Source organism: Taudactylus pleione, unplaced genomic scaffold (genome assembly GCF_031769625.1).
Source record: "Taudactylus pleione unplaced genomic scaffold, aTauple2 ptg000040l, whole genome shotgun sequence".
NCBI classification, from domain to species: Eukaryota; Metazoa; Chordata; class Amphibia; order Anura; family Myobatrachidae; genus Taudactylus; species Taudactylus pleione.
In genome coordinates this window covers 10,210,144-10,225,439 of record NW_028284442.1, presented here as the reverse complement: position 1 = coordinate 10,225,439, position 15,296 = coordinate 10,210,144, and the positions used below count along the sequence as shown (strand labels likewise).

General features: G+C 42.0%; 1 protein-coding gene across 1 annotated transcript in view; it reads left to right on the top strand.

Annotated features, from left to right (window-relative positions):
* Positions 1 to 15,296, top strand: part of SLC6A15 (solute carrier family 6 member 15) — a 91,566-nt gene that overhangs the window by 70,594 nt on the left and 5,676 nt on the right. The window contains exon 11 of the mRNA XM_088454391.1: positions 15,005 to 15,167. Coding sequence (XP_088310517.1) covers positions 15,005 to 15,167 — 163 coding nt within the window. The remainder of the gene's footprint in view (positions 1 to 15,004; positions 15,168 to 15,296) is intronic.

The following is a 15,296-nucleotide window of genomic DNA, read 5'->3' as shown; positions in this document are numbered from 1 at the left end:
TTGTTTTATTACTGTTTTTTTCCCAATTGTAAAGCACAATGGAATATGCTGGTGCTCTATAGGTAACTGTTAATATATTAATAAATAATAAGTATCCCCAGCAGGTCGTGTTTTGAGGATTTCTGTCTGTGGAAGCAGGTGGGATAATTCACTGACCCAACATGACCTGTTGGTGGCACTTGAGGAACACTAGTCTGTGCCCAGAGTTTACTGCGCATGCGGAAAATGCAGGCAATTCCCTACTGCGCATGATGAAAACGCTGGGAAAATGGCTGCTGATAGCATCGATGTGGGACTCCGGAGAGGTAAGTATTAAAAATATGGGTGCAGGGTGGGTGCAGGCTCCCGCACATACTACACCCATTATAGGTACGCCCCTGCTTATTCCCACGTATGTATGCAAATTTGCACCTCCTTTTATATGGAGAAGCAGAAAAGGGAGCAAACACAGCCTGAGTATAGCAAGAGTGTGCTGGCATAAAAGAAAACAGAGGCACACCTCTATTATTTGCAGGCAGGGCAGGATTAAGGCTTGTGGGGGCCCCTGGGCAATTACATTAATAATAAAATTGACACTGTGTCAGTATGCCCCTATACTTGCCCCACAGTGCCCCCCTATATGTCACAGGGTCCCCCCTTATGACCCACAGTGCCCTCCCTTTATGCCACATGGTGCTCAACCAATATGCTCGACAGTGCAGCCTTGTATGGTATACAGTGCCCCCCACCCCAGTGCCCCAGATTACTCACCTCCAGTTTCTGGCTTTGGGAGATCTGTGTCAGTGCATACAGTGCAGAATGGTTCCTGAGTTCCCTTCTCAGCGTCACAGATGTGATGTGTAACATAACGCTGATAAGGGGATGTGAGAGCTGCTCTGTACTTTAGCATGCAGAACACAGAGCTGTGGCAGATACCGTCCGAGAACAGATGCTGCTTGGTACCTGTTCTGTGCAATTTCAGGGTCACAATGACCCTTTTTTGGGGGCCCCACCAGGGTGACTACCTCTGTCAACCCCCCTACCTTAATCTAGTGGTTTCTGATGCTACTGAATCGCGTTTTATTGGCTGTAATTAATAAAGGTTATCTTTTACCAGTTTGCGAACAGGGTGTGCCCCATTGAGAGAGTACTATACTGTCCCCCCCACACACATACTCCTTTCTTTTTCCATATACTATAGATTTACTCTCGGAAGCACCCCTTTTCTACACAGCATTAGTAGTACATTATTTATGGATAGTTATATAAGTATTTATTGTATTGATTATAATGTTTGTCAGCATTCGTAAACTGCTTCTGATTTGCTGATTTTGGATTCCCCTCTGTAGCTGCTATCATTGTGCCTATAGAATATTATTTTTGGGGGCAGTTATTGCCTTCATATTATAGAGGCTTGTTATGTAAGTAAACCTAATAGTGAATGTGTTTTTCTCTATAAAAACAAATATTAATGACATGGGAATAAGTGTATCAGGGTGTCAGTATACCTGATGTAAAACTTCCGCATATACTACTGATGTAGAGATGGAAGCATCTTGTTATTCCTGTATCCCGGCATATGAGCATAAATATAATATTTTTACATTTTTTTTTTTTTATGCAAGCACATCTATATCAGCATGAGCTGAGTTGAATGATAAGGATATGATGAATAAAAATAAATATTTTATAGCCCCTGGTTTCATATGATATTGAATGAATTCCATTTTAGAAACATTCTGTACACTATACACTTCAGTGAGACCAGGGTTTTTTTTCCTTAAATAATAATTGTAGGACCCCAATTCTTTCTCTAAATCAGGCTGCAGTCTGGTTGCTTTTATACAAGTCACAGAACTCTGATTTCTTTCTTATTCCATACAGTTTTTCATTATAACATACAGGTTTTAAATAAAAAAGAACAAAAGCCATGACCCGCAAATCTGGCACCACTTTATAATATGCCACACATGACTACATAGAAATGCCCCAACTAAAATGCCACACAGCAGAGCCCCAAAATCATACTGTGCTTCATCACACAGCCCCAATTCATTATATGCTATACATCTGTGCCACAAATTCTTTGAAAGCTACACAGCTGTATTCCCAATTCATAATTATGCTATACATCAATACCTCCAATACATATGCCACACAGCTGTGCACCAAATGTATTGTATGCCACTGCCGTAAATTATGCTATACAATGCCCCTAATACATTTGCCACACATGTGCCCCAACTCCTTTATATGCCATACAGCTGTGCCCACAATACATTAAGCCACACATCCATGCCCCAATATATATTTGACACCCATTATACAGTATGTCAGCACCAATTAACCCTCCACATACACCACACACCCTGCCAGCACTCATTAAACTTACACACACATACACTTACCCTGTCAGCACTCAATAAAACCGCCCCCACCCACACACACACTAAGCCTGTCTGCACTCATTAACACACACACCTGCATCAGCCTAGGTCATCAGAAAAACCAGCCGGGACTGAAAGAGACATCCTTCTTTTTTATGTGGACTCAGCGGCGCCCTTTCAGTGGCTGGCACCACGAGACAGCCACCTAAAGCTGCCTAATGGTAGCATCGGCCCTGATACTGATAGTGGCCCACTGCTGCAGACTGAAACTCACACTGACAGACTGGAAATTACCTTTACAGTTACTGACCATAGATGTACAATTTCCCCAAAATTTGATTCCACATGATGCATCTGAATATAACGGGTCACAACACTGATCTAACAACTTCACTGGCCCCAGCAGTGTGATTATTAGTTTACTTAAGATGCCTCCTATGGCTTTTGCATATTTTAGCAAAGCTACTGTGTACAGATACGCAACGGATATGCTATTGTGTCCATCTCTGAATCAGGCCCCAAGTGTATAGATGAGTACAACTGCCTACAGGCTGATATCCACATTTTTCTCCTTGCAAGCAATGCGGGCTGCATTCAACTCTAAATCGGCCTTATCTGTGCTTGTGTAGCTTTTGTACTGCACATTTAAGAATTTTTATTTAATGGTAGCATTTTAAGTTTTACTTCTGGAAACATTTGACCTGTTTCTAATGCAACATTGTTATAAAAATGTGATAAACTGGTTTAAATATTCATTTTTGATTATAGAGTTGATGCATCAGTCTTTTTATACTTCCATGACCTCTATCTTCATCATACAATCTAAGGTTAATCTAAGGACAAGAGAAGATTGAAATGTACCTAAAGAGAATGTAGACGTTGTTTAAAGCATCAGTTGGGCTTGGAATGCAGAGTCCAGTGGACACAATGTGATAAGACCAGGAGAGGTGTGATCAAATATGGAAGAACAAAAAAAAAAAAAAAAAAGATAATGGTGCGTACACACAGTACGATAAAAATGCACATTATGAACGATTACGATATCGTTAATTTTTTGGAGCCTTTCAACCCACAATCGACCAGTGATGCGTGGGCACGTATGGACGATAACAATATTGTCCATCAGCCGTGCTTGCAGGCCAACCTGGATATCAACCAGGTTACATAGGGACCCACGATCATTGATCGCGGATCGCTGGCCCGTCGTTGGTGGGTTAGTGGTGTGCTGGATGATTGATAATGATTATCCAGCACAACGGGAAGGTGCAGGGAGATCAGTCAGCAATATCGTTGTCGCTGACTGATCGTACCGTGTGTACGCACCATAAAGATGGTTTGTAGGACATTCAAGGGGGCAATTTCCTTAATTTATGTAAGAACCTGTTAACTGCACAATAGATCCATTTTGAGCAAGAGTTTGCATTATATACCTACTAATATGTTCAGAATCAGATTATATAAATCTTACTCTGAAAAGAATTTCACATGTAGGTTTTGTCACATATGCATAATGTCAGCACCGAAAGGAGTGATGTTACACAGGTGATTGAGAGATCTCAGGATTTTAAGTGGTCCCCTTTGGCATCCTATACCCACTTTAAAAAATTAAGGACTTAGGAGTGGTTTCTGATTCGAAGAACCCGATGTTAGGAAGTGACAAGTGATAATTCTGATTAATTTTTTAAGAGAAACCTGATTACATATGGCAGATCTAGGTTTTATACATCCGAAAGAAGAAGTACTCTTGTATCCAGGGGCACACCTCATAATAGATCTAGAAAACATAAAATATAGCCTTTAATTGATATGTTTCATAAAATCAGAGCAACAGCATGATACAGTACATATGAGCTTAAATAATTCATTTGCTTATGTCCTTGTTTCTTGAAGGATATCTAGCAATATATTGCAATAATAATATAAAAAATGAAAGGGGTGATGAGAAAAAAATTGTAAAAAATAACACTTAATATAAATAGAGAGTACCTGATAAAGTACCTGAAAGAGGATTGCAGTGTATTCCCAGCTAATTATGGTCTGGTGGTGCGGGGTCCTCTGTGCACACAGATGTACCCCTGGAACCGTGCCGACGCTGGGGACTTTTTCACAGGAAGCTCTAGGTTTTACCCAGTTAAGTTCAGAAGTAGTTTTCTGTACATATTTAAAAATTCAGTGTAAAAGGGCTTCTGTAAATAGGCATTGTGCCACGCCTAATAAGAGCCAGTAGACAGATCAGGAAAATTAATTGCATAGTCAAAAGGAACACTGATAAGGGAGGGTGCACTGTGGTATTGGATTCAGATCCATGCTGGTTTCATGAGACAATGATGGGATGCATCAAGAATCTAATTTTTCCCTCTATTGACCACATGAATACCAGAGTTTAGTAACGCCATATGCATAAAGATTTTAGCAAAGGACAGCTCTCCCAATAAGAACTGTCCTTTGTGGTGTGGGAACTTCCAGGTTTATGACCTTGGAATCCATGGGCTTCCATGTTGCCTATCAGGTCCAAGCTCCGGAAAGCTTAGCTTGCCGGTGTTTGGTGCGTATGGGAAATGTGGTCAAATCTCAGAAAACTGTGATTTTCATCATAGTGCATTCTGCCCAAGGAACTCCTATAATCCTTTGTATACAAGCCTGTCAAAAATTTCCAGAGAGAGTTGGGGTCACTCTGCATAATGCTAACAGAGACTGACTTTAAAATCTTGCTAAATAAAATATATACACACACAAGCATTCTTATGTTTCATTGTTTACCCATGGTGCTCATAGACTCATAGTCTTTGGCATAGAAAGGTCTTTAATAATACATATCTCAAATAATTTCTACAAAAGTTGATAGCAGCTCTATCATCATATATTAGTAATCCTCTCTTTTGTCACTTATTGACTGTTACAAGTCCAGTCCAGGTCTCCTGCCAGTATTCCTCCTGCTCCTGACCATGCTTCTAGGTTGCCGGTTGCTAGGAGACCCAGACGTCAGAGGATTTCACATGTTTCCTCCTAGTGTTGCCTGATTGGCAGCTGATCCTATTTGAACTTCCTGGACTGTCGCCGCCCTGTCGGCTATAGAGTTTTCATGTGGCACTTTTGGTTATACAAGCTTCTCTCTGTGCATCCAGACTTCCAGCTATATTTTCTACATGCTGTGTGTATTCTGCTCACCGGCTTTTAAGTGACCCAAGTACCCTGGGTCCAAGCAACGCTGTCTCCAGGGCCCTCCAGGCCATCCAGCTATCCTGCTTCTATACCACGTTTCAAGTAACGCTGTCTGCAGGCCCCTACAGGCCATCCAGCTATCCTGCTTCTTTACCACGGTTCAAGCATCACTGTCTACAGAGCCTCCAGGCCATACAGCTATCCTGCTTCTATACCACGGTTCAAGCATCGCTGTCTACAGAGCCCTCCAGGCCATACAGCTATCCTGCTTCTATACCACGGTTCCAGCATTGCTGTCTACTGAGCCCTCCAGGCCATACAGCTATCCTGCTTCTATACCACGGTTCAAGCATCGCTGTCTACTGAGCCCTCCAGGCCATACAGCTATCCTGCTTCTATACCACGGTTCAAGCATCGCTGTCTACAGAGCCCTGCAGGCTATACAGCTATCCTGCTTCTATAACACGGTTCAAGCATCGCTGTTTGCTGAGCCCTCCTGGCCATTTAACAACTTTAGTTTGGACTGTAAACCTACAGTATACTCTGTTGACTGTCCTATGGTTTCAGCTTCTTATTGCACCATCGACATGTTGTGTTTTCACTGGTCCATCATATCATTTATTTAGTAAACTACCATGATTTAACTATACTTCTTGTGTTTGTTCTTCGATGTGCCACGTATCTTAAACACCTACATCTCGGTCCTAGCAATTGCTAGAGGATCGTAACATTGACCATATTGAATGGAATCTGAATTACATCTGGATTAACATGGATGTAGGTGTAATACATAAACATGGTTTGCAGGTAATTACACACTATTTAAACCATTGTATTGACTTCTTACACATAGATCTCCTCATCGCCATTACCTGTATCATTGTGCTAGTTACTTTCAAGAGTGAGAACCACTTAGCTGGGGTAGTTATCACAGACACAACATGACCAGCCAAGCTGCTTTGTCCTGAGTGGACAGGTTTTATGGTGGACTCATGAGGGACAAAATTAAAGACAATGGCCCTCATTCAGAGCCACTCGCTGGCGGCAGTACGCTCGTTCCGAGCGATGTTCGCACATCTGCGCATGCGTACGGATCGTTATACGCATGCGCGAACCAGTCAGTGCGGCCGAAATTCATGTGCTCGCAATATAGCGAATGCCTGCTATTTTGAGTGACAGAATGAGGCGTATGTGGGTGGTAACAGGGGAAGGTGCTTGAAAATGGGGAGTGGAGATCCGAACGCAGGCGTGCTTAAAGGTCAAAACGGGCGTTTTATGGGTGTGCATAATTAATACAGCAGCGTCATTGACCACGTCACTGGGTTATTTTATAGCCAGAACTGCTCGCAAGATTGTGGTAGCAAAAACCAACCACAAGAATAGCGAGCAGTTCATACGCTGGTCGATGTACTCGATTAATCTACTAAATAGCGGACATGACGTATGGTGCGAGCGGCCAGGGGGCGTTTTTAACAAATAAACGAGCGTATGTTTTGCTTGCTCGTTCAGACTTAGAGGTGTGAACCGACTGCAATTTGCGAACGGATCATTTGAATAGCCACCCCTTGTTTTTGAACGAACGACCGCAAATAGCGAACGGCTCTGAATCAGGCCCAATGTGTTGAGAATGTCTTGTGAAACGAAGCTAAAGTTGATAAACAGACAAACAAAACTAGACTGAAGTACCAGCAGGGAAACAATATTCCAACTTTCCTCATGCAAAGGTTGGTAGGAGTGAGCACTTTATCAATTCTGCATACAGTTGAGGTATCTTAGGGCCTGATTCAGAGCCGGACGCTATTTGCGCTCGTTCGTTCAGGAAAAAGGGGTGGCTATTCAAATGAACCGTTCGCTCTTTGCGGTCTGTTCACGCCTCTATGTCTGAACAAGCGAACAAAACTTGCGGTCGTTTTTTGGGAAACTACGCCCCCTGGCCGCTCGCATCCGACGTCATGTCCGCTATTTATTAGATTAATCGAGTACATTGACCAGCGTATGAACTGCTCGCTATTCTTGTGGTTGGTTTTTCCTACCGCAATCATGCGAGCAGTTCTGACTATAAAATAACCCAGTGACGCTGCTGTATTAATTATGCACACCCATAAAACGCCCGTTTTGACCTTTAAGCACGCCTGCGTTCGGATCTCCACTCCCCGTTTTCAAGCACCTTCCCCTGTTACCACCCACATACGCCTCCTCATGTCACTCAAAATAGCAGGCATTCGCTATTTAGCGAACAAACGATTTTCGGCCGCACTGACTGGTTCGCGCATGCGTTTTACGATCCGTACGCATGCGCAGTTGTGCAAACATCGCTCGGAACGAACGAGCGGCCGCTTACGAGCGGCTCTGAATCAGGCCCTTAGTCCAAACTATCTTGAGCATTAACAAAGTGATAATTGCAGTAAATGAAATAGAATGTGCAGTTGTCAGCATATTTGGTGCACTGACACCAGTTGTCTCTATCTTTTATTGCAACAAATCTTCAGATATTGCAGCTGTTATTGTTGATGGCGCATTACCTCCTGTCGTCTGTAGCTGGTATTGTGGTGGATCCTCACAGCTTGTTTTCTTTTCACTCATAGTTATTTTTTGCTGGGACTTTATATCTGCAGGTGCATGGCACACCCATGGGAACCAAATGTACTCATTCCTACACAAACCTCCTAATGGGTTGGTGGGAATCACGTCACATATTGGATATAAAATCCTCATCTTTTTATCATAAATGTATAGGTGGCCTTTCATTTGGTCTGACTCTGTTAGTAATTTATTAGATTTTTTTCCAACTATGTCAGAGACAATAGTTTTTGGACTTCACTGTGAAAAAGTTTTAGGGTCACATAGTTTATCTTGGTATCACATAAAGATGGAATGTGGATCAATATATACAGAAATCTTTAGATAAATGAATTAGGGCAGATATCTGTCAGAAGATTATTTGGTGGCATTTCAGTTTAAGATTATGTAGAATTTGCACAGATTAGGATACGTCTGATTGTTGGAGCAGAGAATTGTGGGATAGGTCCTGTCCGGGCATTTGTCAGTGTGGTCAATTTTAGGGAGGCTAAGAACAATAAAATGTAAATTGATTTGATTACATATGAGAGTTATCCTGTTTTTGTTACTGATTATAGTTCTGAAATTGGGACTGCTTGTAAAATTACCTAAAGGATTAAGAGTATTGAATATAGGCCTGATTTTCAGTGAGATTAAGGCCAATATCCTATTAGCCGCAGCAATTTGCCACAGCTAATTACAGCCAACGGGACCGTCCAATTAGCCCCAAAAGCTGGCACTTATCGGGGATTGTGTTTCACCTGCCTGAGGCATGCAAAACAAAATCTCCGAAATCAGCCATTTTTGTTTCTGCGATCGTGAGAACACAAAGGTTTCATGGACCCTGTGTGTCTTCTCACGAAAATGGGGCATTTTCACACTAAAAAAAACAGGCTTAGATTGGATAGCCCGATAATGACCATCGCGCAAAAATCACGTTAAAGCCCATATTTTAAAAAAAAAAATAATAATGTTTGTGGCTATTAGGATACTGGCCTATAAGTACTGTAGTAGTTGTAATTTAGTTATAGAAGAACTAGAAACATTTGTAAACCATGGGAAATTTATTACAGATTTCAAACATTTTAAATTTACATATGATGGAGACCTGGAATTTATGGTTATTGAAAGACCTATCTTACCAATAGGGGACTTGATGAGAACTTAATATAATGAAGGCTCAGTAGCAGCATTTTGGAGAATCAAACTCCTTTCATAAGCTTGGAAAAGTAGTGGGAGAAAGGAGTTGGATTCTGCAAAACATCGCTGCTGAGCTTTCACTATATTTAAGATAAGTTCTCATCAAGTCCCATTTGAGTGCTGTGCACCTGAGCCATTAATTACAGGAAGGTTTGTGCCTATCTAAGTGCTGATATATGTGTGTGTGTTTATGATAAGAAGTGGACGCAGCATCTGTTGGGTCACCTCAGCTGCCCAGCCCCCTCACAGTCCCTATCTTGGTCCCCTCACTCCCATCCCTGCCCCCTCCTGACCTGTTATACTTACCATTCCCGTTCTTTTTCTCTCATGTGGGTGCATGGCACGAGCAGTGGGAGCTGAGGTATGTGCCATGATGACCTAATTTAGATCAGGAACCAATTAATAATAATAATAATAATAATATATGTGTTAGTGTGTATGTATGTATGTGTTGTACTCCTAATATATAAAAACTGATTGTCTTGATATAAATTGAACAGTAATAAGCGGTAAGGTAAATGGCAGGGGAGGCACTGGCCAGGTTGGTTGGACAGGTTGGTGAGATGACAACACTTGTTACCTTAGGACTTCAGTTCTTTGAGCTTAATTGGTGGGATCCTGCTGTACTTGGGATGCACTGGCCTCCATTGCTTTAGGTGCAACCAAGAGCTTCACCTGGTAGGGCTGGACTATTGGGCAAAAATCAACTCTTGCTGGGGTACCTGCTGGTTGGATTGGAGTAGTCGCGGTGTTGCCCTGTATGGGCTGTGTCATGGTGCCTCTTCTCCTTCCTTCCCGATGGTGGAACTGTGTCAGCAGCGTGGGACCGCTGCCTGCAGTGCAGCGGTCTGGCTCTTACTTCCGGGTATGCGCCGGCACATCCTATTTACAGCAGGATCCCACCAATTAAGCTCAAAGAGCTGAGGTCCTAAGGCAACAAGTGTTGTCGTCTCACCAACCTGTCCAACCGCCCCCCCCACCCCCACCCCAGGATGGGACTATTTTCTCACCTCATAGGACAACCCCCCACTTTCATCCAACATCATACAGAAGGCATCCAGCACATCAAGAGGGACGCTGCCGTCCCAGTAGATTTGCCACTTGGTAACACACCCATTCCAAGAGTGTTACAAGACATTAGCCATTCACAGCATGTATGCTTCATGACTGTGTTTTGCTGCTGAGCATACCATTGATAAATATCTGTTCGAATTCATAATCTGATTACATTTATGATTTATACTGGTTGTAAAGAATACAAAGCTTACTATATTCTGTCATTCTGTTACAGTATTGTATATGTTAATTAAGTCACCAATTTTTTACCCACATGTGTTAAAGTTCTGAGGTTAACATTGTGATTAACCATTAAAAGATTTACAAGAATATCCTATTTAGCCTTCATTAGATGCACAGACATACACCATATATAGGGGTCAGAGCGCGGTATATACCTTTGTTCTTATTAATATACATAAATAATGCCCTGATTGTATATGCGTATATAATGAACTTGATTGTTTATATATAAATAACTTCCCAAGTTGTATTTAAATAAATTGCATCAATTGTTAATAAATAATTTCCCCAATTATATTTAAATAATGAATACCCTGATTGTATTTAAATAATTAATGCCCATTGAATACATTTAAATAGTGAATGCCCCGACTCTACTTAAATAATTAATACCCCATAAATATTGATTATTTTTGGCACAATAAAAAAAATATTCTGCATCCATAATACTGTAAATAACTAACTTATTATTTCTGTCTTGGTCCAATGTAATCCAATGTTAAAATGGAATAGGAGAAAAAACTCTAATTGAACCGACAGACCTCTCTCAAGGAGCACACTATATGAAATGAGGCCAGTTAGTCATTCCTAATTATTTAAATTCAATTGGGGGAACTAAATATTTAAATAAAACTGGGACTCATTAATTATAAATACAATTACGTAATTTATGTAAATATACTTGGAGTCATAATTTATTTACTTACAGCTGGGGTCATTTTTCATTTACATAAAAGTAGAGTAATTCTTTACATATATGCTATTAGGGACAGTACTTATTTCATTTATATATAGACATTATTTTTTATATATTTGAAGGGCAAGATTTGTAGTGCAGGCTCATGTGGCACTGCAAATGCAAGTTTTGTATTCAGTGTTATTCAGTGGTACACATGTGAATGCTTGTACTCAGAAATAGGCTGGCACAGGGGATAGGGTGGCATCTGACCTCCAGGCTGGTACAATTCTACAACGTTTGGGTCTTCGTGCATCCTCTACCTTCCTAAAGATGGCATTAGCTACTGGAGTCAAATTCTGGAATGCTTCGCATTCTGGAGCTTGATAAATGCAGCATTTTAGCAGCCCGAGAGAAACCTATGGGGGCAGCTTTAGACTTCGAAAAGGGGGTAACGCAATAGATATCTCCAAAATCTGCTTCAGTTCCCTGTACTTATATCTAAATGTTACTTAATATTTGTGGGTACTTCCTGAAAACAGTTTTTTTGGGGGAATATCCCACAAGTATCCTGCAAATATATTTTAATAATTATTATTATTTATTTATTTAAAAGGCACCACAAATTTCCGCAGCACTTGTACACAAGCTTGCCCAAGTGGCACTCCAGGCCACCGGGAAAATTGGGCAAGTCTTCCGCACCAGCCTCCCGATAAGCCAATAAATTAATTAATTCCACTCTTGGCTAGTATCACCCTGGCAGTTTTGTGTCTCTTAGCTGCCACTGACATATTTTATTTATTAATTCTAGCAACAGATTTGTTTTTTGATGATGTTATAAGTGGTGAAATAAACTAAAAACAAAACCAGCCTTAATACCGCATATTAATAGATAGGCTCCTTAACTTAACAAGTAGTATAGCCTACATTCTTACCATATGTTATGCCAGATGGCACAGTAGTTAAATATGTTAAATGTGTTTGTGTTGGGTTTGTGGATGCTGGAACCATAGTAGCCACCTATCCTTGTTGTGCCATATGGCATGAAATCCCTGGCACAATTCCTGCGCTGAGCACATTTTCCTCATTTTTGCTACTTTTTCCTCAATTTTGCATCTTAGTTCACATATACTAGGTACTTATGATAAGTTTTTTTGTCACAAAGAAATTAGCATATAAGCATGCTGATGCATGATGTAGGTCACTTGTATCGGATCTTTAATTTGTGTTCATTATAGTGTTCTTCTAGGTACTTAGGATTAGTATTTAATTTTTGTAGCAAAGGAATTATTATAAAGTCGCAGACAAATCATAAGGATGCACGGAGCGGGTCACTCACATTTGACCTATCTTTTTCCTTTTTACCCTAGATTGTATACTTTTTCCTCAATATTGGTACTTTTTCCTGAAGCTTGTTATATTTTCCTCCATTGTGCTACTTTTTCCTCAGTTTGGCATCTTAGGGCCTGATTCAGAGATGGACGCTAATGCAATCGCAGCTGCGTTTTCATATGCAATGCAGCTGCGAAGATATGCTAATGTTTGCAAAGATCACCAGAGCATAAAGACGCCCACTGCTGCCTTCTTACCTGCGTGCCACAATGCATACCTGTGTAAATATTGGTACCATCGACGCACAACGGAGGCCATCTTGCCCTTGCCGAAGACTTGGGAGCTCTCCTCTCACGCAGGAGGCTCTCATGCTGCGTAAACACTTGCAGTGGCTAATTTATGCACGCCCATGTAATGGTGTTTAGATGGACAGACACGCCTGCATTTTTCTGCCACAACCCCGTAACCACCCCCAAACGCTGGCAACCTGTCAATCACTGTGCGATGTATTCTGAAGTGCATCTATAATCGCAATGCGAACACATCGCACGTGCAGTGCAGTTTATATGCAGGGCCGTTAAGAGCCAGCCTGGGCCTTGGAGGAGTGTCCTAATCGCTGGGGGAGTGGCCACGCCCCCTTAAAAAAGTAAAAAACCCTAGTTACAATGCAGCAAAGTGGCGCTGCGTGCTGGGGAGGGGACTGCTGGAGGCCCCTCAGCCCAGTGCAAGTCTGGGGAGGGCATGATTACTGTGATCTCTCCTCCCCCACAGGCAGAGTAGACTGCTCTTGCTGGTTCTCAGCAGCAGCGTGCAGTCTCCCACTGCAGCCCAGCACACAGCAGCGTGTGCTGGGCTGCTGATAGGTAAGAGAGAATCGGGGACGGTGTCTGACCTGGGCTCTTTCTGGCACAGGGCACCAAAAAGTCTAGTTACGGCTCTGACTAGGGGTGAGTGAGCATTGCCACCGCACAGAGTTATGTGGGCGGCACTGCCACTTACACATGACCCCTGCATCCAGCTAGCAGGGTGCCTTTCAGCCAGAATCTCTGCAGCAGTGCCACCTGGAGCATCCTTAGGACTCTTTATACATGCACACTGCTACCCTTACAGCCTACTGGAGCTTTCTGAGGATGCTCCGGGCATTGCTGTAATTCCTGGCTATTGTGGTGCCAGGTCCTCTAGTTACGGTGCCAGTCAGTCTGTGCAAGTTGCCTACTTGGAATCCAGCAGAAGAGTGACTACCAGCATGCTTCCTCCTATATGTTTAACCGTTTGTGTCACAGACTGACTGGCACAGGGTTTATTTATTGAACACACCTTTGTGACATGTTAAAGCACAACATTTAAAAGGGAAATGCTTTTTATAGCAGAACATGGGGTGTTTATGTGGGTTAGGTACGAGATGCCGGCACTCGGGATCCCGGCGGTCAGAATCCCGATGCTGGCACCCCGACCGGGTGACCATCCCGACGGCTGTAAGTAAGTATCCTAACCTAACCCCTAACCATACCCCTAACCCTCCCTCCCCGATGCCTAAACCTAAGCTGCCCATAGGTGAATACATGGGGGGTTTCCGTCTGCCTGGAAACCCCCCTCCCAAGCCCACACCATGACCACAATATAAATAGTATTGTAATAGAATTTTACTAGTGCTGCATGTTCTTCACAGTATCACAAATGAAATAATTAGCACCACCTTTGCAACTTTTAACATGTATCAGTCAGTAATAAATAACCTGTGCACCAACTAGGAGATCTTGAAAACATTCACTGTTAGGGATGTGCTGCTATAGAGCCCAATATGTACATATATGTCCAGGGCAGTGCTAGGTTCTTCTGCTGCTCCCCCAGACTCCCGGACTTGCTCTAATACTCTGGAATGGTGCCTACATCTAAAATAAAAACATTCAGCTCAGGCAGGATGGCCCTACTGCCACATTGAATGGGTTACAGTGATTCCTGGTCCTCTATATGCTGGAATTATTACACACAATATACTTTGTATGACGCATATTAAAGCTGGTTAAGTGCTAATTCTACCCTCTTCATGGACTGGCCACACTCACTCTAAAATCAAGCATTTGGAACCCCCCCTCTAGAAATCCTGCGTTTGCCACTGCTCCCTCTCCCCGCACCCTAAACCTATCCCTTCCCCCTAGTGCCGAACCCTAACTCTCCCCCTAACCCCGGTACTTACTTTTGGGATCCCGGTGGTTTGGATGCCGGCACCGGTATTCTGATAAGCATCAGGATTCTGCCATCGGCATCCGCTGTTGGAATCCTCAATGTATCCCATTTTATATGTGCAGCAAGTTGGCGTGCAGGTTATTTTTTCATTCATTATGATATCTATTTGATTTTTGTTCCAGTAACATTAATATTCTAATAATTGAATAATGTCTCCTTTTAGATTCATGGATGACTTAAAGGATATGCTTGGATTCACACCCTACAAATACTATTATTATATGTGGAAGTATATTTCTCCTATACTGTTAACAATTTTGCTTATAGCAAGTATTGTTCAAATGGGCTTCACCCCACCTGGTTATTATGCCTGGATTGCTGAAACGGTTAGTACTATAAATCTAAAATCTATTTTTTTTTATGTGAATGATTGCTTAATTGAAATAATGAAAATGTTTTGTGAGTAGAAGTTGTCTACTTGTTATGCAGTCTACAGTTGGATAATCAGTATCAGT